The 23,316-nt window shown below is 34.8% G+C and overlaps 1 protein-coding gene across 1 annotated transcript in view; it reads right to left on the bottom strand.

Annotated features, from left to right (window-relative positions):
• The window catches only part of ATRNL1 (attractin like 1), a 764,129-nt gene that overhangs the window by 541,101 nt on the left and 199,712 nt on the right, over window positions 1-23,316 (bottom strand). The window contains exon 19 of the mRNA XM_019459544.2: window positions 12,499-12,636. Within this exon, the coding sequence (XP_019315089.2) occupies window positions 12,499-12,636 (138 nt within the window). The remainder of the gene's footprint in view (window positions 1-12,498; window positions 12,637-23,316) is intronic.

Below are 23,316 nucleotides of genomic sequence, written 5' to 3'. Positions count from 1 at the left end.
ACAGTCTCCAAGTATCTCCCAAAAGATAGTTTTTTTCATGACAGGACAAAAAGGTAACTTTACAGTGCATAAATCTAGCAGACAACACTTTATCCAAATGTTCATACTGAACATTACCATTAACGGAACGATGATAGCATGTGGCTCAGTATGATGAAAACTTCAGTGGTATTCCTGCCCAAAGTGTGTAATCAGAATATAATCATAAAGACATGTCAAACAAAGCCATAGCACATTCTATATACACACACACTACTAGGCTGTATTCCTAAACAATGTCAACATCACTAGATAAAAAGAAAGGCTCAAAAAATATTCCAGATTCAAGAAGTGTAAAGAGACATATAAATGAATACAACCAGTAATCTTGGATTTTCTTTTTCTCTAAAGAACAATGCTCGGGGCACCTGGGTGGCTCAGTCGGTTAAGCGGCCGACTTCGGCTCAGGTCATGATCTCGCAGTCCGTGAGTTCGAGCCCCGCGTCGGGCTCTGTGCTGACAGCTCAGAGCCTGGAGCCTGTTTCAGATTCTGTGTCTCCCTCTCTCTCTGGCCCGCCCCTGTTCGTGCTCTGTCTCTCTCTGTCTCAAAAATAAATAGACGTTAAAAAAAAAAAAAAAAGAACAATGCTGGGACAAATGGTGGAATCTAAGTAAGGTCTACATTTAATAACAATATGCACCAATGTTCATTTCCTGATTTCTGTAACTATAAGGTTACAGAATTTCTAGTTTTTAGAAAATATCACTAAAGTATTTAAGGGATAAAGGCCTATCAAGTCTTCAATGATTAACTGAGACACCAAGAAGAGGGAAGAGACTGTGTATTTACTTGCAACTTTTGTATTAAATTATGTCAAAACAAAAAAAGTTAAATAGACCTTTTCAATTTTGAAAAGATTAAACATTTATACACCTCCCAAAAATAAAATACAGGCTTATGCTTTTGACCTGTAGGTAAATAACAACATTATGTTTAATAATAACTTTGAGGTGTTCTTGTTTCTCTACAAGTTATTAAGGGTTTTGTTTTGTTTTGTTTTGTTTCCATTTTGAGAAGGGATGCTGTTAGCAATATGTGAAATAAGCAATTTCATTTCTCAAGAAAACACTAGACCTTACCATTTCAAGAAAAAAAAATCTTCCTCTGTGGATAATTCCCCAAATGTCTTCTATTACCGATAATATACCCAAATGCTTTCTTTTAATGAATGAAAGAACTAGCTGTTGACAGATAGAAGAATATGAAAAATATACTTTTAAAATACAAATTATATGATAAAGTGAAATAGATAATATTTGGAAGTTAGCTGCTAACATTTAAAGGACAATACATTCTGTTAAAATGACCCGAAAATTAATACATCAGTGAGGAGAAATGTGGTCGGTAAGTTTGAAAAGTGAAACACAGAGATTCTATTTATCTTTTCTAGAAAAACTAGAAATAGAAGAAAATTATATAAATTGCACTTTCTTCCTTATCTAAACTTTATATAACTTCTTTTTTCAGTACTTAACAAAAAAACTTATATATAAAATATTGACTTACTGCTCAATAAGTTATGAGTAAAGAATAAAACATCATCTATAATTATTAAAACCAATCTTCATTCCCAGCAAAATAAAATATACATGTGGGACCAAAATTGCTTCACTGTTCCCTCTATTAATGAAAAACAAAAGAGCTTTCTTTTTTTTTTTTAAGTTTATTTATTTTTGAGAGAGAGACGGAGTGTGAGTGGGGGAGGCACAGAGAGAGACAGACAGACAGACAGACAGAAAGACAGACTCTAAAGCAGGCTCCAAGCTCTGAGCTGTCAGCACAGAGCCCAACGCAGGGCTCGAACTCATGGACTGCAAGATCATGATCTGAGATGAAGTCAGATGCTTAACCAACTGAGCCACCCAGGCATCTCTATAGCTTTCTTTCTTTTTTTTTTTAAAGAAAAATCAGCTTGCAAATAACAGTAAGCTACTTTTTTACCTCTTGCTCTAATGAAAATATTGGTTGAAACTAGAAAGTTACTTAGCTAGGAAATTTGAATTATTTTTCTTATAGATTATGTGCAAATGAGTAAAACAGAAAACACAAATATTGTATTTTCCTAGTAACACTCATATAACAAAATGCTAACTATAAACCAAGCACAGTACTACCATCTATGGAATGAGGATACAAACACAATATAAAAAATTAAAAACATATAAGACAAACTTTTCTCAAGTCTGCATACTACTTAGAAAAACAAGTAAACAATGACTTACAAAAACACTGATGTCTATCACCATGGAGGTACCAACACTGCCTGAAGCTAGGAGAAATATTACAAAACATTTTCAGGCTGAAATTTCCAGAGATGAGATCTGGAAAATGACTTGGGGAGTTCAGAGGTACAGCAATGTCCAGGGAAGTAAACGTAGCTCAAATGGGTAAAAAGCTGGGTTTGAATGAACGAGTGGCTGGGCCTGAGGTAAAAAGGTACAATATTATGAATGTCCTGGCCATAAAATAAAAGAATAATCAAAAGAGGGGCACCTGAGTGGCTCAGTCAGCTAAACATCCAACTCTTGATTTTAGCTCAGGTCATGATCTCAGGATTCCTGGGTTTGAGCCCTGCTTGGGGCTCTGGCCTGACAGCACAGAGCCTGCTCGTGATTCTCTCTCCCCCTTTCTCTCTGCCCCTCCCCTGCTCGCTCGCTCTCTCTCTCTCTCTCTCTCTCAAATAAATAAATAAATAAATAAATAAGAAAAAAATAATTAAAAGAAAGAGAGGCTGATCTGTTGGGAAACTATTAGAATAGCCTAGGCTAAAATACAGACACAACTGGATATTACTGTGGCTTTGAAATGGATAAGACTTGACCACTGATTATAGCTAAGATTCAACAAGATATGAGAGCATACAGGTTTGGAGTAGAAGAATGAGGTAGTTCACATTTGAATTCTGGTTCTAGCACCTGTAGGCATAACCTTTAACATGGTACTTAGGCCTATATTCTTGGTCTACTCACCTGAAAAATGAATATAATAGTATATACTTTATAAAATGCTTAGGATGAAACATAAAAATTTAGGCAAAGTTCCTAGCAATATTTCTGGCATAAATAAACTATTAACTATTAGTTATATATATTATGGACTATTATTATATATTTATTAATAGATTATTATACATTATAATTTATTAATACATTTATTGTATTAACTATTATTTACTTTTAACGTAATGCTTGGAGTTTAACTGACAAAGAAAATTTTAGTGTCATTAACTAAAATGTGGAAATACAGAAAAAGAGAAGTAAAGATGTGAGGGAATATAAGAAACAAGATAGAATGTGAAACAAGAAAAATTATTTTAGGGCACAGCATAAAAGGCATTGTAAGTCTTACTAAGTAGTTTTTAATTTATTTCTCACTTTGTATGCAATGAAAGATTTATGAAATGGTAATAAAATTACTGAATGTTCTTAGGAAGAAAATTATGTCTTTGCTTCCCTTCTTATAAAGGAAATATAAAGGTAGATTACAAATGGAGACATTGTACAGAGGGTATAGAAATTGTAGACAGGTTATTCATTCATTCATTCATTCAGCAAACATTTAATAAGAAGTTATTCCATTTCAGCTAACCTGTAACTTCCAACAGCAAAAGAAGAGAGGAATCGTGTGGGCCTAATGGGTATTATCAACAAGTAAGATGGGGATGAAGGGAGAAGAGTTTTAAACAACAAAGTCACTGAATTCAGTTTTTTGAATGAATTAATATGAACAGTAGTGGCCTTGTACACAACGTTTAACAGGAAACCAAAAAACACGTTAAAATTGTTTATTAACATAAATACACAATAAAATATTTATATACTCCTTTAATCCTAAAAATACAGATTATTATTCTTATAAAATCAGTAGATGAGCCCCCAGAGAAAAAGCAAGATAAAAGGTATAGATAAAATTATTTGCAATTAAGAGAAAAGCAAATATTTGCATCCATATTCTATGGTATATAAAAATGGACCTTGAGAGAAAAGGTGTGCCTTGTTAATAATATATTAGAAGGATTTTAATATATTTATGAAATACTTACAGAAAATACTTATGCTGATGCTTTCCTACACCTCTTCTAGGCATTTCTAATATATAATTAACTTGTCCACCATCACTAACTAGTGTTTGTGCATTATCTGAGCAATGAAAAAGTATGTATCCAAATTGGCATTTAGTATAATTTTGCTTTTTAACACATCCATAAAAATCAGAATAAAACCAAATACATGCTTAGAGTTTCTTAGAGTAACCTCTAATTTTCTAGAGTATACTAAATAAATGGTTGGCGTTTCAGAATAGGAGGAATACGCTCCATTTTAAATCTACCTTTTAGTGTTCACCCTAGGCCTGCCATTTGAAGCAAGTAAGAATTCCTTAACATTTGTATGATAGTATAAGGGCCATTTTTACTGTTAAATTAAATTATGATATCTAACATCACTTTTTAAACAACCAAAGAGTACCAGGTCCTCATAACACAAAATCTCATGCTTGAAAAGGGGGCTAAGGATTACATCGCATGAAATTAAAGAGAAATATTATACACTTAAAATAAAATAATGGCTTCTACCTAGTCGCAAATAGATAAGTGTTGTACTTGTAAATTTAAAATCATTCAGTAGTTTTTAAAATTCCATGAGATACATTAGTGACACATTAATGATACATTAGTGATACATTAGTGATACATTCGTGCTAATGAAAAGAAAGCATGCAAGTGACACACTTCATTGCTAAAAACATGTAACTAGAGGTGGAAATATTCTATATCTCAGGCCTAGAACCTTAAATAACACTACCAAATGCCAGAAGTTGACATGAAGATTAAGTTTAAGTTAGGATAGGTGGAAAGTAGAAGTTTGTGCAAATAAAAAATAGGAAAGGAAATCTTGAGGAAAGGGGGTAAGTTTAATAAAGGTACAAAAGTAAGCCAAGCAAAGTTCCTCAACACTCAAAAGTTCAGTGACTATGTCTCCAGCAGTTTCATGAGGCTCAGCCCACAGACATCTATTGGAAAAGGCATCTGGGGCACCTGGGTGGCTCAGTCTGTTGGATATGTGATTCTTGACTTCGGCTCAGGTCATGATCTCATGATTCATGAGATTCAGCTTCGTGTCTGGCTCTGTGCTGACAGCACGGAGCCTGCCTGGGACTCTCTCTCTCTGCCCCTCCTCTGCCCTGCACCTGTTCATGCAGTAGCACACACACACGTGTTCTCTTTCATTCTCTCTCTCTCTCTCTCTCTCTCTCTCTCTCTCTCTCCCCTTCCCTCCCTCTCTCAAGTAAATAAACTTTAAAGAAAAGGCATCTAACAGAAGGAAGTAGTAAGCTGCACCTTCTACTAACCCACAATCAAGGTCATTCTGAAATTACCTGACTTAATGTCGGGTCTAACTACTTTTCATGTACTCAGTTCTTGCCCTTTTGATTCCTTTTATGAGGATAGATAAAAAGAGCTCAGAATGATGAAGTAGATAAAAGATGATGAAATAGATAAAAGAGTTATGAGTATTTGAAGTTAGAGGAAAACTTTGACCAGAAAAACAAAACATTTCAAAATAATTAGTAGAGAAAGAAGACAAACTAGCTAAAATATTGTAGAAGCTATGAAATGAAGGTTCTTTTTAATCATTCAATTTAAACAGGTAGCTCCACATAGTTTAAAAAGCCTTTCTTGGTTTTCTTAATGTGTTTAAAGTTATCTAAAAAACGTTATTCTGAAAAAAATATTAAAAAAAATTTTTAATGTTTATTTATTTTTGAGACAGAGAAAGAGTGTGAGGGGGTAAGGGGCAGACAGAGGGAGACACAGAATCTGAAGCAGGCTCCAGGCTCCGAGCTGTCAGCACAGAGCCCGACACGGGGCTTGAACTCACAAAGCATGAGGTCATGACCTGAGCTGAAGTCGAATACCCAACTGACTGAGCCAGCCATGTGCCCCACTGAAGAAAATATTTAATCAAAGTAAAACCTCATACCTATACCATATACTAAATATCTACATCTAATTATATAATTATTCATTTAATGACCTCTCTTTGGGATATTTAAGTCTCAGGTTGGCCTTTATAATCATGTATACTAAGAAAATACAAGTTTTGACTTTTTTGTGTCAAAATAATTAACAGAAATAAGATTTACATGTCAAGCGATTTTCATTTATCTGCAGTTTTAGATTATTCAGGTCAATGTTCCCAGTTTGAGAGTATTAAACTTCTTACACTTATTTCAAGAAACGCTCAAGTTCATTTGGTTATAAACTTTCAGCTCCTATAAACACCTGTAATATGTGAGAAGGATTTGAAATTAAAAAATCCCCCATCATACTCAAAAGAAAGAAGAGTTCATTCATATTCCTTTTTACTACCCTCTAGGCTCAGAGGATAGTTGTGTCATAATCCAGTATATTTATTGAAATATTATATACTTCTGTAACAGTCAGTTATGGGCAGATATCCACAATCTATCACAAAGAAAAACATAAGTTGTATTCATAAGAAACAAAGGTAAAAATAGAACTGTCACTATGTTGACAGACTCTTTTTTTTCCAAAATTGGAAAATAATAAGAGTTTCTTTATCACTATAAAAATAAAAACATATGTAGGAAGAAAAATAAATCAGCAGTGTTTATTATTCAAAAGCCTATGAAAAGAACAACAAAATGAACTAAAAGACATAATTTAATAAATATTAGACTTTGCCAAAACCAATTATGAATGCAATGATAAATAATCTTATTGATAATACCAACTAATTCCATTAAACATCCTGCAAAAAATTAACCAAAAACAGTAAAAGCTAGATGAAGAAAACTCTTGATCATACATGACTGCAACTTTTAAAATGCTTACATTTCATGATTTGGAGAGGATTTTTTGTTCTTATAATACATCTTTTTATGAATACTCAAAACAAGTACACATAAATATTTTAAAACATTTTAGGGATTGACAGCATTATAGTTCAGTTGTCTCACATTGAGAACAAGGTATAATGAAAGCATGCAACTAATGATAAAACACGTAACACTGAAATTTATAAACGGAACTCAGCTCCAAAGGGCCTACCCAGATCCTTCCGACAGAATTAGTCTTTTTCTCCCTGTTTCTATCATTCAAACTCTTCATAACACTATTATAGCACCCACACGATGTATAGAAATTTAAGTCCTAACACAGGGTTTTGCATATAGTTAAGTACTCAATAATAGTATGTGAATTCAGGGGTAATCCCTCATTGGAAATTCAGTGTGTTAAGTGTTGAGCCATTGTAGTATACTAAGCCATCCTATTCAATGAAGCATTCACTTATTTTCATTTACTAAAATTCATGAGTCAGATTGGAGATTATATGACAAAAATAATACTGTTCCAAAAGTCTAAACTATACATTCTTCTTAACATACTTAAGCCTACTGGTGTTATCAACTGTAATAGTAAGAATAATAGTAACAATTGCAATAATAGCATTCTAGAGTTAACATTTGCCAGAAACACATATTATATCCTATGTAAAGTATCTCATTTAAGCCTCACAATAAATTAAATTAGTCACACTATTTTTAGGTGAAGAAACTGAGACAATAAGAGGTTAAATAATTATCCAAGATACAGTGGCATTGCCTGGATATGGACCCAAGTAGTAGGATTCCAAAGCCCAAGCTCTTTACAATATTACACACTTCCATAGTTACAAAGACTGATAGATGATAGATAAATGATAGATAGATCACACACACATACACACATACAAACATACATAGATGAAAGGAAAGAAAGAAGGATGGACGTAAATGGCAGGCAGCCCTAGAGCAAATTTGCATCAGAGAATCTTCCTGGACATCCATGAGAAACAAAGTAATTTTAATAAACCATTTTTAAAGTGTTTTGGTTTATTTCAAGCTTTTAATTTCCATTTAGTTAACATAGTTAACATAGAAAGTAATAGTACTTTCAGAAGTAGAATAAAGTGATTCATCACTTACATATGATACCGAGTGCTCATCCCAACAAATGCCCTCCCTAATACCCACCACCCATTTAGCCCATCCCCCACCCAGCTCCCCTCCAGTAACCCTCAGTTTGTTCTCTATAGTTAAGAGTCTTTATTATGGTCTGCCTCTCTATTTCCTTTTTTATCCCTATGCACGTCTGTTCCATTTCTTAAATTTCACATATGAGTGAAATCATATGGTATTTGTGTCTTTCTCTGATTTATCTCACTTATCATAGTTCTCTCTAGCTCCATCCATGTTGTGACAAATGGCAAGATTGCATCCTCTTTTTGAAATTTTTTAATGTTTATTTATTTTTGAGAGAGAGAACGAGGGAGGAAGGGGCAGAGAGAAAGGGAGACACAGAATCCAAAGCAGGCTCCAGGCTCTGAGCTGTCAGCACAGAGCCCGACGCGGGGCTCAAACTCACGAATCCCAAGATCATGACCTGAGCCAAAGTCGGACACTTAACCAGCTGAGCCATCCAGGTCTTCCAAGATGTCATTATTTTGATGAGTGAGTAATATTCCATTGTGCATACACACCACCTCTTCTTTATCCACTCATCAGTCAATGGACATTTGGGTTCTTTCCCTACCTTCACTATTGTTGATAATGCTTCTGTAAACATCAGGGTGCATGTGTCCCTTTGAATCAGTATTTTTGTATCCTCTGGGTAAATACCTAGTAGTGTAATTGCTGGATTGTAGCGTAGTTCTATTTTTAACTTTTTGAGGCAACTCCATACTGTTCTCCAGAGTGGCTGCACCAGTTTGCATTCCCATCAGCAGTGCAAGAGGGTTCCCCTTCATCCACATCCTCACCAACACCTGTCGTTTCTCGTGTTGTTAATGTCGAGTTAACATTCTGACCAGTATTAATAAAACCACTTTGAAGAGTTAATTATAATAAAAGAATAGCTATAAATGTGCCATAGGCTAAGAGCAATCTGAGGAAAATCTACAAGTGCATTTATATAATATTGGCAACAATGTTAAATTGACTTTAGTAGACTGAATTTAAAAAATAATATCTGAATCTGCAGTACTTCCAAAGCCTTACCATTCAAACATAAATCTACTTCCTTCTTTCTCTTAATGTCATCAGAACTTTGAATTTTAATAAATGCATCTACTAATGAAAAATGAACTTTTTCAATAAGGTGAATAGAGAAATAGCAATAAATTTACACTTCCCATTTTTTTATAAATTGATTTTAGCCATGGCTGCATTAAAAATAATTCACCAGATGTGACATATTGTTGATTTAGTTTGATAGCTAATGTGGCCCTAAAAAATAAAAATGACTTTCATATATTACATCACCATAGAGAAGTCATAGACAGCAAAATATTATCTTGCCAACTTTAAGAAACAAGGAAACTATAAGGAATTATTTACAGCTTCATAAACTATCAAAGAATGTGCAATAGTGAATAAGATAGGCATTTATCTTTCATTCCCTTTAATTTTCCATTGCATTGTGCCTCAGCTTGCCAGATGTGTAATGTCAGTAACGAAAATTAACACAGAATAACTGAACTTAGTCTTAAACCTAGCACAGAAGTATCATCCCCAAAGGGGAACATACTTGTAAAAGCACTTAGGCCTACTGGAGTGATAAAACTTGCCATTCTAATTTAAAATATTTTGTAGCTAATATAGTTATTCAAATGCTCCTTTTGCCTATGTTGGCAAAAAACTAATACTTTGATAATCCTCATGACATTGCATGGGCCAATGAATTCTTAGAAATGCACCCAAAACACAAGCAACAAAAAAATAAATATATAAACTGGACTTCATCAAAATTGAAAACTTTTGTGTTCCAGAGGACAGTATAAAGAAAGTACAAAGACAACCCGCTGAATGGAAGAACATATTTGCAAATCATGTATCTGATAAGGGCTTCATATCTAGAATATACAAAAAACCTTTATAATTCAATGACAACATCAAACAACCCAAATAAAAAAGGGCAAAGGACTTGAACAGACATTTCTTCAAAGCTACAGAAATGGCCTATAAGCACATGAAAAGACACAGGATTTTGAACAAGTATTTGTACACCTATGTTCATCCCAGCATTCAGCACAATACCAAAGGGTGGAAGCAACTCAGGGGTCCATCAGTGGATGAAGGGATAAACAAAATGCATGTATGCGCACAATAGAGTATCCTTAGGCCTTGAGGAGAGAGGATATTGTGACACATGCGACAACATGGAATACTGTGGATGCCACGTGTTTCAAACTACCTACAGCACTCAAATCCATAGTGACAAAAAGTAAAATGGTGCCAAAAGCTGGGGTGAGGGTAATGCAGAATTATTATTTAATAATTACAGAGTTTGCATTTTGCAAGATGAAAAAAGTTCTGGAGTTGGATGGTAATGACTCTCTTAAAACAATATAAATGCACTTATTGCCTCTGTGCTACAAACACAAAAATAGTAAAATGGTAAATCTTATGTTATGTATATTTTACCACAATTTAAAAAATAAATTGTTCTTAAATGGGCAAAGGACTGGAATAGAAATTTTCCAGAGAAAATCTACAATGACTATCAACCACATGAAAAGATACTTAACATCACTAGTCATTAAGGAAATGCAAATCAAAACTATAAAGGGATATCATTTCATACCTACTAGAAGGATCAATTTTTTTTTAAAATATGGAAAATAACAAGTGTTGGCATGGATGTGTAGAAATTGGAATCTTTGACATTTCTGGTGAAAATACAGAATGATGCAGCCACTATGGAAAACAACTTGAACAATTGGGCACTTTTACAAAAAGTTAAACATAGAATTACCACATGACCCCACAATTCCTCTCCTGGTTTATACACAAAAGAATTGAAAACCAGTATTCAACAAAGACTCGGCAATAAGGTTCACAGCAGCATTATTCGCAATATGCAAGCAGTGTTAAAACTTCTAGAGAGTCTTCATCTTTCCACAGCCAATAATGGAGGCTTTTCTGTGGGTGCTTTATGGGCAATCTCCATTAGAAATAATGGATTAAAAATGTAAGGGACAAGGACCAATCTAGATATAAAAAAGGATTACTATGGGGGCACCTGGGTGGCTCAGTCGGTTGAGAATCCAACTTCGACTCAGGTCATGATCTCAGCATTCCCGAGTTTGAGCTCTGTGGTGACAGCTCAGAGCCTGGAGTCTGTTTCAGATTCTGTGTCTCCCTCTCTGTCTCTGCCCCTCCTCCACTCATATTTTAATAAAAAAAGGATTACTATAAAATTATAATTTAAAAGGAAACTTAAAAGAACACTTAAAAATTCTCTGGCATGGGGTGCCTGGGTGGCTCAGTCAGTTGAGCGTCCAACTTAGGCTCAGGTCATGATCTCATGGCTCATGGGTTCGAGCCCCACACTGGGCTCCATGTGACAGCTCAGAGCCTAGAGCCTGCTTGGAATTCTGTGCCTCCTTCTCTCTCTGCCCCTCCCCTTCTTGCTGTCTCTCTCTCACTCTCAAAAATAAACATTAAAATTTTTTTTAATTCTCTGCAAAATAAGAGGAAAAAGCAGCAGGATAGAGGGGAAGATAGAGAAAAGTAGAGTTTAGTAAACAAAAAAAAAAATGTGATGAGAATAGCACTTAAAATGCTCCTTTAATGTCCTTCAATTCCTATTACATGACCTCTATTACATGTGATCTCATTCGATCTTTATCATCTTCCTTTTGCATACAAAAAAAAGGAGGCACTAAGGTTAAGTGGCCACGGCCAGACACGTAAACAGTGGCAGAGAGGGATTTCAGCCCAGGATTGATTGCAAACACAAAAATCTTACCTGATGTAAGGCATACACAAAACCTTTAATTGTTTCTTATTTCTAAAGTCTAAACAATAATTTACTATTATTAAAAAACAATCAGGGACGCCTGGGTGACTCAGTTGGTTAAGCATCCAACTTCGGCTCCGGTCACGATCTTGTGGTTCTTGAGTTTGAGCCCTACATTGGGCTCTGTGCTGACAGCTCAGAGCCTGAAGCCTGCTTCAGATTCTGTGTCTCCCTCTCTCTGTGCCCCTCCCCCGCTCACACTCTGTCTCTGTCTCTGTCTCTTTCTCTCTCCCAAACATAAATAAATATTTAAAAAATAAAAACAGATATAGAAAACAATCAGCAGTGATTGTGAATAGTGAGATTATAGGTGATTTTTAATGTATCTGCATTTGCTAAATTTCCTATAATAAACATGTATTCATTTTGAAATAAGAAAAATACTTTTTAAAGTAAGTATACCACAAAACTGTTATAGCTCACATCGTCTCTAATTAATAAATACTACTTTCCAAAAATATTTAAGCTTCATGGGAAAAATTTTCCTTAATAAAATGTATTTTCCACAATAAGATAGCATTTTCCACAAGAGGTTCGTCTTTCTCAACTTTCATTTCTGTCGTACAAATACACAGGTAAGGGAAAAACTACTTACCTGTGCACTGTCCTCCGTTAGTCGGATCTCCGTAATAACCTGGCATGCAATCTTGACACTGGTTTCCTGTGGTGAGATTTTTACACTGTTCACACACGTTATTATTGATGCAAGTGCTATGTCCATTACACTGGCAAGCTAAAGAAAAGAGTAAAAATATTACAAATATCTGCATCACAATAGCAAGTATAATAGCTATCAAGACAAAGAATTTATTTTACAAATTTGAATGATAGCAAAGTCCAAAGGACATTTCCCAAGTTTTATTTTTATTATGTATAACATATGTGGCTCAAATATTAAAGCAGGACAATTTATATGGTAAATTCTTTGTTAAAATTTTGTCCAATGCTCTATAATATGTAGGGGCAAGCAATAGAGTAAAACATAAAAGTTATAGCCAAAAAGAATACTTTTTAACTATTCCTTAAAGATTCATGTATTATGTGTATTAAGTTATATAAGCACAAGACTGAATAAATAGCTTTGATAAAGAATATTGAAAATGCATCTTATTATATTTACACATAACAACAAAGGATCAATAAATACAGAAAACTTTGAGACTATATACGTCCTTACTTGAAAAAAATACGTGTAGAATTATCAAAAAATAGCACTTTTAAATTAATTTACACAAATGTTTCTCTTCTTTGGATAAGAAAAGCTTCAAGGCTTACTAAAAATTCTATTTGTGAACTAAAAAGAATCACATTTAAAGCCTGACTCTTTATGTCTTCATAATATAAAATTTAATAGGTTTTGATATTAATTTTACAACAGAATCCAAAAATTTCAGATGAGAGATCAAGTTCATATATGAAAGCTCACACCTTTGGTGCTTATTTGGGGCATAATGACTTGGTTTGGTAACTGCTTGCCCAAACACCATCATCACTGCCACCCTCATAATCATCTTCATCATTATTACAACTAAGATAACCTTTATTTGAGGTTTCCCTTACTTTGACCAGGGAACCCAATGTTCAGTCAACCAATCGTTTGTGGCTAGCATCTATTCTAGTTGGTCAGTGCACATACTAGACCTGTTTTAAAATATATAAATACCACCCCATTGCCACATAGTATAGCAGGTGGTTTACATGAATTATATCATTTAATCCTCACAACGATTCTATGTGGAAAGCACTACAGTAGAGGACCATTTCTAAGATAAGCAAGCCTGGGTAAAGCAACCACCCAAAGTCACGCAGATAATTAATGCCAGAAACAAACACACAATCAGGAAGTATGAATCAAAAGACCAGACATTAAATACCACCTCTTGTGTGTAGAAAATTTGAAAGTGAGAGGGAAATCCTGAGAGACTAGCATAAGGTTATCAACAAGTGTTAACCTCAAAGGATAAAGAAATGCACTGGCAAAAACAGTGAAAACCAAATACCTATACCTTACAGAAATTTTCAGAAGCATAACTCTACTATAACACAGGATAGAAATAACACAAAGTCATCACGGGAAAACGCTAAATAATCATCATCCTCTTTATAAAATTGAGGAAAGGATAAGTTTTCACATTTTCTATTACATTATGAAACAATGACAAGGAAATTTAGGAAAAAAAGTTCATGATAATTTAAGTGCAATCAAAACACAAAACATTATGTTTAGAATGCTCAAAATTTTGTTTTAAAATGTATAAATATGCCTATGGAAAAATTAATTGTGGTTATTTTAATTTAATAAGATTTTTCTGCATCATCAATTTTCTATAATAAATTCCTACTACTTCTATAATAAGAAACAATGTTAAGAACTTTAACTTTTTAACATTTGTTTTAAAAGATAAGTTGTTTCATAGAAAGTTTATTATGTGACACTACTAATTAATTCACTCAGGTAAAAACAAAATTTATTGAGTGCCTACTACATGCAAAGCATTACCTAAAAAAGTTAAAATGAGAAATGGGTTACTATAAGTATTTTATGAATCTCCTGGCTGCATTTTTTCGTGAGAAAAACAAATGCTTTAACTTCTGAATAACATGTTTATATTCAGCAATCACATCTAACATCACCCCTTCAGATTACCACTAAGATAATAAGGAAACTTGACAGCAATGACAGGAATTTGGGTATTGTGACAATGACACAAATAAAACCAGGAAGTAGTAAACTACAATACCTCTGGAAATTAAAAGGGGACCCCTGGTGTAATGCTAGTCACTGTCCCTTCTTGAAAATGAGCATTTCAGAAGGCAGTTCTGGGGCAATCATGAAGCATATTAGTGGCATGATGCCATACAACTGGTAGAAAGTGTGATACAGGAAAATCTAATGTTTTAGGTAACGAATACACCCCCACCCCCCAGAAAGCTGGTTCAATTTAGACCTAACTGCTGGCAAAATTTCCAAGAGAGGGGACGGGGAAGGAATGGTCATTGTTACAGCTTATACTAGCACAGTAGCAATGGCAAAAGAGAAAGCATGTTATGGAAAGCAGAATCCAGGCACAATGGCTGTATCAAACATAGACAAGAAAAGGATACACAATAAGCCTATGATTATGTTTGATTCCCACTAGCATCAGGGTGCTGGAACAGTGAGTAATATAAGCTTACATCTAACAGTTCTTCCAGGATACATTGTTACTTGAAAGGTTCTAATAACAACCTGCTTGTGGAACATGAATAAAACTAAAGAGAAGCTATCCACACTGTTTTGTCTAAATTTTAAAACAAACCCAGATGGTTCTGTATCTATTGATAAGCAAACACACACAAAAAAATGAAAATAAAACATTATGGAAAAGTCAGCATTTGATATGCAAATAAAGTACATAGTTTTGAAAAATATGTGCTATAAAACAGATGTAAAACATTTAAAATATCTGCTTGACATTCTCAATAAAATTCAAAAGATATACACACAGAAAATCAAGGCTAAAATTTACTGAAACATTTTTTAACACATATCCTATCTTAAACCAAAAGGGATTATCAGATGCTAGAAATAAAGCTGAGATTCAAACAAGATCCAAAGAAAGAATTTTGAGGTAGCAACTGAATTTCACTATACATAGAATAGACAAGCAAGAATAAGGAGGCATGGGCTTGAAAACCCAGCATGGCCAGGTGATACAATCTTGCATCCTCAAGGAAGAGAGCGAAACTGAACCATGGGTCATGATTTTGCAGTTCGTGGGTTCGAGCCTTTCAACAGGCTCTGTGCTGACAGCTCAGAGCCTGGAGCCTGCTTTGCATTCTGTGTCTCCCTCTCTCTGGCCCTCCCCCAGCTCACAAAAATAATAAACTTTAAAAAAAAGAATGATAAACTTTTTCAAAAAAGAAAAAAGAAAAGAAAAACCTTGAAGGGGTGCCTGGGTGGCTCAGTCAGTCGAGCATCCGACTTTTGGCTCAGGCCATGATCATGGTTCGTGGTATCGAGCTGTGGCATTGTACTGACAGCACGGAGCCTGCTTGGGATTCTCGCACCCTCTCTCTCTGCTCCTCCTCCACTCACTCACAGTTAAATACATGTTCTCTCTCCCTCTCTCTCCCTCTCTCTCTCCTAAAATAAATGAATAAACTTAAAAAAAAGAAAATCAGGAAGGAAGAGGTGATATACCACTGACAAAGGGTAGGAAAGAAGAATTATAAGGGAACATTATAAACAACTGTATGCCAGTCAATTAGAAAACCTAGATAAAATGGACAACTTTTTGGAATGATACTAACAACAAGACTGACTTAAGAAGAAGTAGAAAATATGCATAAACTCTAACAATGAACAGAATGAGTGAGGTACAGGCTTGTAGTCACAGAATGAATAAGTCACAAGGATGAAAGGTGCAGCATAGAGAATACATTCAATGGTGCTGTATGACAGCCAATGGCAGCTACACTCCTGGGAAACACAGCATAACGTACAGAGTTGTTGAGTCACTATACTGTGCACCTGAAGCTACTGCAACATTTTATGTCAACTACACTCCAATAAAAACAAACAAACAAACAAACAAACAAGTCAGCAATCAACAAAGTACCAGCAAAATATAGCTCACGATCAGCTGGCTTCACTCGTGAATTCTACCAAATGGTTAAAGAATAATCAATATTAATTATTCAAGAATATTTCCACAATAGAGAAGCAAAGAAAAAACGTCTTGTTTCTATGAGACGACTACTAACCCAATACAAAGACCAAAGTCATCACAAAAAAGATGACAGTCCAACAGCACTTATGTTTATAGGTGTAAAATCCTTAAGACACAGTAGCAAAATGAGTCCACTAGCATATAAAAAGGATTATTTATCATGACCAAACAGAACTTATCCCAGGATTGGGATAAACCCGTTTCTTTGAACAACTAGGAAACAATCAAATATACACCATACTAATGGAGAAAGAGGAGAAAAAAACCAACATGATCATCTCAATACATGGAAAATACTCAACAAACTAGGAAAAGAAAGGAATTGCATCAAACTGTAAAGAACATATATGAAACGTACATAGCTAACATCATATTTAATGGTGAAAGACTGAAAGCTTTCCTTTTAAGATCAGGAACAAGACAAAAATGCCCTCTCTTGTCACTTCTATTCAACATTGTCCTGGAGGTTCTGGAAAGGGCAATTAGGCAGAAAAAGAAACAAAAGGCATTTAGATTTTAAGAAAATGTTTACAACTAACTCAATTTGCAGGTGACATGATCTTACATATAGCAAACTAAGAGGGATCCACACAAAAAATATTTGAGCTAATAAATTCAGCAATATTGTAGAATAAAAGATCAATTATAGGTAAATCAGCTTCATTGTATTTTTATACACTTACAATGAACAACCCAAAAATAAAATTAAGAAAACAATTCTACTGACAATAGCACTAGGAAGAATAAAGTACTTAGGAGTATACTTAAATACAAAAATAGAGGACTTGTACTTTGAAAACTACAAAACATTGTTGAAAGAAATTAATGGAAAGACTTCTATTCACAGATTATTAGGCTTAATATTAAGATAGCAAATCATCCAATTGATTTCCAAACTAAATGCAGCATCTATCAAATTCCAAACACATTTTTTTTTGGAAGAGACAAGAAGATCCTAAAATTTGTAGGAGTTACAACAAATACCAACTAGCCAAAATGATCTTGGGGAAAAAAAAAAGAACCAAGTTAGAGGACCGCTTACTCTTCCCAATTTCAAGACGTACTACAGAGTTACAGCAATCAAACCAGTGTAGTATTAGCATAAAGAGAGACACAGCAATAAAGAAAATAGAATTAGGTCCACAAACAATCCCATACATCTATAATTTACTGATTTTCAACAAGGGTGACAAGACCATTAAATGGAGAAAGAACAGTCTTTTCAACCAATGATGTTGGGATAACTTGATAACAACATGCAAAAGATAAAATTTGGACTTGTACCTCATAACATATACAAAAATTAACTCTAGGGGCACCTGGGTGGCTCAGTCTGTTAAGCGTCTGATTGTCAGTTTCAGTTCAGTTCATGATCTCACGGTACATGAGATAAAACACTGCATCAGGCTCTGTGCTGATGGTACAGAGCTTGCTTGGGATTTTCTTTCTCCCTCACTCTCTGTCCCTCCCCCGCTTGTGCTCACTCGCTCTCTCTCTCAAAATAAATAAATAAATATTTTTTTTTTAATTAACTCAAAACAGATCAACGATCTGAGTGTAAGAGCTAAAATGATAAAAATGTTATAAGAAAATATGTGTAAATCTTCATGATTTTGAATTAGACAAGAGTTCTTTACATATGAGACCAAAAGCAGGAGTAACCAATAGAAAAAAAGCAGATATATTGGATACCACCAAAATAAGAAACCTTTGTCCCTTAAAAAACACCATCAAGAAAGTGAAGAGACAGGGGCGCCTGGGTGGCTCAGTCCGTTAAGCTCTGGCTTCAGCTCAGGTCATGATCTCACAGTTCATGAGTTAGAGCCCCACAATTGGCTCTGTGCTGACAGTTCAGAGTCTAGAGCCCCTTCGGGTTCTACATCTCCCTCTCTCTCTATGCTTCCCCCATTCATGCTCTGTCTCTCCCTCCTTCAAAAATAAATAAATATTTTTTTAAAAAATTTTAAGTGAAGAGACATTCTACAGAATAGGAGAAAATATTTAAGGATCATATCTCCAATAACCCTGAACACATAAATAACTCTAAAAATACTATTATTTAAGATATCACCTCATGCCAGTCAGAGTGGCTAAAATGAACAAATCAGGAGACTATAGGTCCTGGAGAGGATGTGGAGAAATGGAAACCCTCTTGCACTGTTGGTGGGAGTGCAAACTGGTGCAGCCACTCTGGAAAACAGTGTGGAGGTTCCTTAAAATATTAAAAATAGATCTACCCTATGACCCAGCAATAACACTGCTAGGAATTTACCCAAGGGATACAGGAGTGCTGATGCATAGGGGCACTTGTACCCCAATGTTTACAGCAGTGCTTTCAACAATAGTCCAAATATGGAAAGAGCCTAAATGCCCATCAACTGATGAATGGATAAAGAAATTGTGGTTTATATACACAATGGAATACTACTTGGCAATGAGAAAGAATGAAACATGGCCTTTTGTAGCAATGTGGATGGAAGTGGAGAGTGTTATGCTAAGTGAAATAAGTCATACAAAGAAAGACAAAAACCATATGTTTTCACTCTTATGTGGATCCTAAGAAACTTAACAGAAGACCATGGGGGAGGGGAAGGGGGAAAAAATGTTACAGAGAGGGAAGGAGGCAAACCATTAGAGACTCTTAAAACCGATAATAAACTGAGGGTTGATGGGGGGTGGGAGGGAGGGGAAAGTGGGTGATGGGCATTGAAGAGGGCACCTGTTGGAATGAGCACTGGGTGTTGTAGGGAAACTAATTTGGCAATAAATTTCATATTAAAAAAAAAATAACATGGGCAAAGTATTTGGGTAGATAGTTTCCAAAGAAGATAAATGAATGCTAATGAGAAAATGAAAAGAGCATCATTAGTCATAAGGGAAATGCAAATCAAACCCACAATGAGGGGCTTGGTTGGTCAAGTTTTCAGACTCTTGATTTCAGCTCAGGTCATGATCTCATGGTTCTGAGTTCGAGCCCTGCATTGGGTTCTGCAGTGACAGTGCCGAGACTGCTTGGGATCTTCTCTCTCTGCCCTTGCCACACTCACACTCTATCTCTATCTCTATCAAAAAATAAACAAACTTTGGGGCACCTGGGTGGCTCAGTCAGTTAAGCGGCCGACTTCGGCTCAGGTCGTGATTTCGCGGTCCATGAGTTCGAGCCCCGCGTCGGGCTCTGTGCTGACAGCTCAGAGCCTGGAGCCTGTTTCAGATTCTGTGTCTCCCTCTCTCTGACCCTCCCCTGTTCATGCTCTGTCTCTCCCTGTCTCAAAAATAAATAAAACATTTAAAAAAAATAAAAATAAACAAACTTAAAAAACACAATGAGCTAACACTTAATATCCACTAGGATAGTAATAATCAAAATAATGGACAAAAACCAGTGTTGGTGAGGGTAAAATAATTAGAACCCACAAATATTGCTAGTGGTAATGTAAAAATCTGGTGCAGTATCTCTAGAAAACAGCCTGGCAGTTCCTCAAAAGTTTAAATACAGATTTATCATATGACTAAACATTCCACTCCCACATATATACCAAAAAAAATTAAAACATGCCTATATGAAAATATTCACATCAGCATTATTCATAACAGCAGAAGATTGGAAATAAGCCAAAGATCCATCAACTGATGAATGCACAACGTGTGGTATCCATAACTGAGTATTATTCAGCCATAAATAGAAGCAAAGGACTAACAATATATGCTACCATATGAATGAACCTTAAAAACATTATGCTAAGTCAGAGAAGCCAGTCTCAAGCGCCCAAGGATTGTATGACTGCATTTAAGTATCCAGAATAGACAAATTCATAGAGAAATAAAGTGTATTAGTGGTTTTGGGGTGCTGGGGGAAGGAAGAATAGGAAGAAACTATTAAAGGGTATGGGGTTTTGTTTTGGGGCAAATTATTCTGGAACTATATGATGATGATAGATACACACCTACTGATTATACTACAAACCATTTAACATGAAGGATTTTATGCCATATGAGTCATATTTTAAGAAACAAACAAACAAACATACAGGGGCATCTGAGTGGTTCAGCTGGCTAAGCATCTGACTTCAGCTCAGGTCATGATCTCACAGTTCATGAGTTCAAGCCCTGCATCGGGCTCTGTGCTAACAAACAACTCAGAGCCTGCAGCCTGCTTCAGATTCTGTATCTCCCTCGGTATCTCCCCCCACCTCTCATGCTTTGTCTCCCTCTGTCTCTCAAAAATAAATAAATGTTTAAAAAAAATTTTAAAGAAACAAACATACATAAAAGTTAGAACTAATTAGATGAGATGAAAAATAACTGACATAAATTCTTCTCATGTCTGTATGTGCAAACTTCATAACATTACTTTATCCTTGCTCTCATCAAAAAAGTGGGATTTTCCCAACCTTTGATCATGCATTGGCATCAAGACTTCCTTAAAACAACAGAATGTAGAAGTGATGGTATACAAATTCTAAGCTTAGGCCTCAAGAGACATACAAACTCTGCACTCTCCTTCTTAGAATTCTAAGAATACCACGTACAGAAGCAGTCTACAAAACTGGAAGATGACAGGACAGCAGAGACAGTCATTCATAGCTGATGACCCCTAGAGCAACCAGCCAGCTCAGACTCCTAGCGATGTGAGGGAAACATTTTGAAAACATCCAAAACAAATCAGGTGGTCAGATAACTGTAGTCACATTAAACACACACACATACACACACATACACAAACACACGCACAAACACACATACACAACCAGAAGAGACTTACAGAAGAACTGCGTAGCAGAATTCAACAAGAAAACAAGATGCAAAACCATGAATAAAATGGTTTAATTTTATTTAATACTGTGAGCTTGGGGTATTATGTTAAATAATAATACATAATTAAAACATAAGCTGAACAGAAAAATGGAAACATCTAAACAAAGAATTAGTGAATTGAAACACAGGTCAAAGGAGACACAAGAATATAAAATACAGAGAACACATTAAGAAAAATTATGGACATAGTGAAAAAGCCTAACATAAGTAAAGCAAACTCCTGGAAATAGAAGACAGAGTGACACAATGGGACAGGTGGCAATATTTGAAGAGATAATGGCTGAAAACTTTACAAAAACGATGGAAAAAAATCAAGCTAGGAATAAGTAACCCATATAATTCGCAATCACAATGAAAAATAAAATTGATACTTAGATACATCATATTAAAATTACTGACATTCAAAAACTAAGAAAAAAATCTATTTTAAAAAGCCAGAGATAGGGAAAAAAACATACTGCTTTCAAAAGGGAAACAATAAGACTAATAGAAGAATTCTTAAGAGAAACAGTGGAAGCCAGAAGAAAAGGAAATTATACTTTCAAATTATTGAAAAAAAAATCTGTCAACTTAGAATGTTATTTCCAATAAAAATATCCTTCAGATATAAAGACATGCAATTACACAATAAAAACGTTTTCAGGCATATGAAAACCAACATATTTTATAGCCACAATTGAGAAACATAGTATTTATAAATGTTAAATAAAGTTCATCCAGCTAAAGAAATATTATAGCAGAAGTCAAGTCAGATCTATAGGAAAAAAAGATGAGAGAAAATGAACACTACATGGGTAAGTAAAAGAATTTTTTTCTTATCATGATTTCTTTATAAGAAAATCATCTGTTTAAAGCCAAAAATAATGTATTGTGTGGTTAATAACATACATAGAAGTAAAATATATGGCAATAATTACACAAAGGACAGGAAAAGAGCAAATGGAATTACACTATTGTAATATTCTTACCTTATACATGAAGTAGTATAATATTGATTCAAGGTAGACTGTGATAAGATAAAGATGACTATTACAATCACTACAGCAGTCACTAAAAAAAACACAAAAGAAGTATAGCTAAAAATCCAATAAAAGTGATAAAAGTGGACTTTAAAAACACTCAATTAATCCAAAAAAAAGCAAAGGGAAGAACAACAGAAGAAAAAATAAAGTAAATTTTAAAAACAAATACCATGACGGTAAGACTTAAACTCAATTACACCAGTATTATATTAAATATAAATGGACTAAATACTCTGATAAAAGGCAGAGATCTTCAGTCTACATTTTTAAAAAAACAAAAGAGCAAGCAAGACCTATATGTTGTTTATCAGAGATTCATTACTGTAAATAAAAACAGATAGAAGACTTCCACTTCTGCCCATCAAGCATTAACCATTCTAGGAATTGACCTCCAGTTGTAAACAACAAGAAAATGAAACAATATATGAAACAACTACTTTCAAATAACAGGCAGCTCAGGAATGGCATCTGAGCCTATGAGTCTATGACTCCCCTGGCTTGCTACCTGGAGGCAGTTTTAAGGATGGAGCCCAGGGAAGCAAACACAAACAAAGCCCAGAGAGCTCATTTGGTGGAGAAAACAGAGGTCAAACTTTGGGGAGGCCATGTAAGAATTTGGGTGACAAAATATGAGAGAAAAGAGAGATACACACATCAATCTACTGAGGGGTTTCTTAAATTTTTGCCTGAATAATGACAGAACACAGAGTATGAAATTCCATGAAGCTAGAGAAAGAATAACCAGAAAACAATAAGTCAAATAATGCCAGTAGTTCATGTAGGACTGGACTAGTTTGTATTCCAAACAGTTAGAGTGGAGAGACCTTATGATACAAAGAGCACTCTACAGAGACCACAGAAAGG

Source organism: Panthera pardus, unplaced genomic scaffold (genome assembly GCF_024362965.1).
Source record: "Panthera pardus isolate Hobbes unplaced genomic scaffold, ASM2436296v1 HiC_scaffold_22, whole genome shotgun sequence".
NCBI lineage: Eukaryota > Metazoa > Chordata > Mammalia > Carnivora > Felidae > Panthera > Panthera pardus.
Note: the sequence above shows the minus strand (reverse complement) of the source record. Positions and strands in the feature narration are given on the sequence as shown.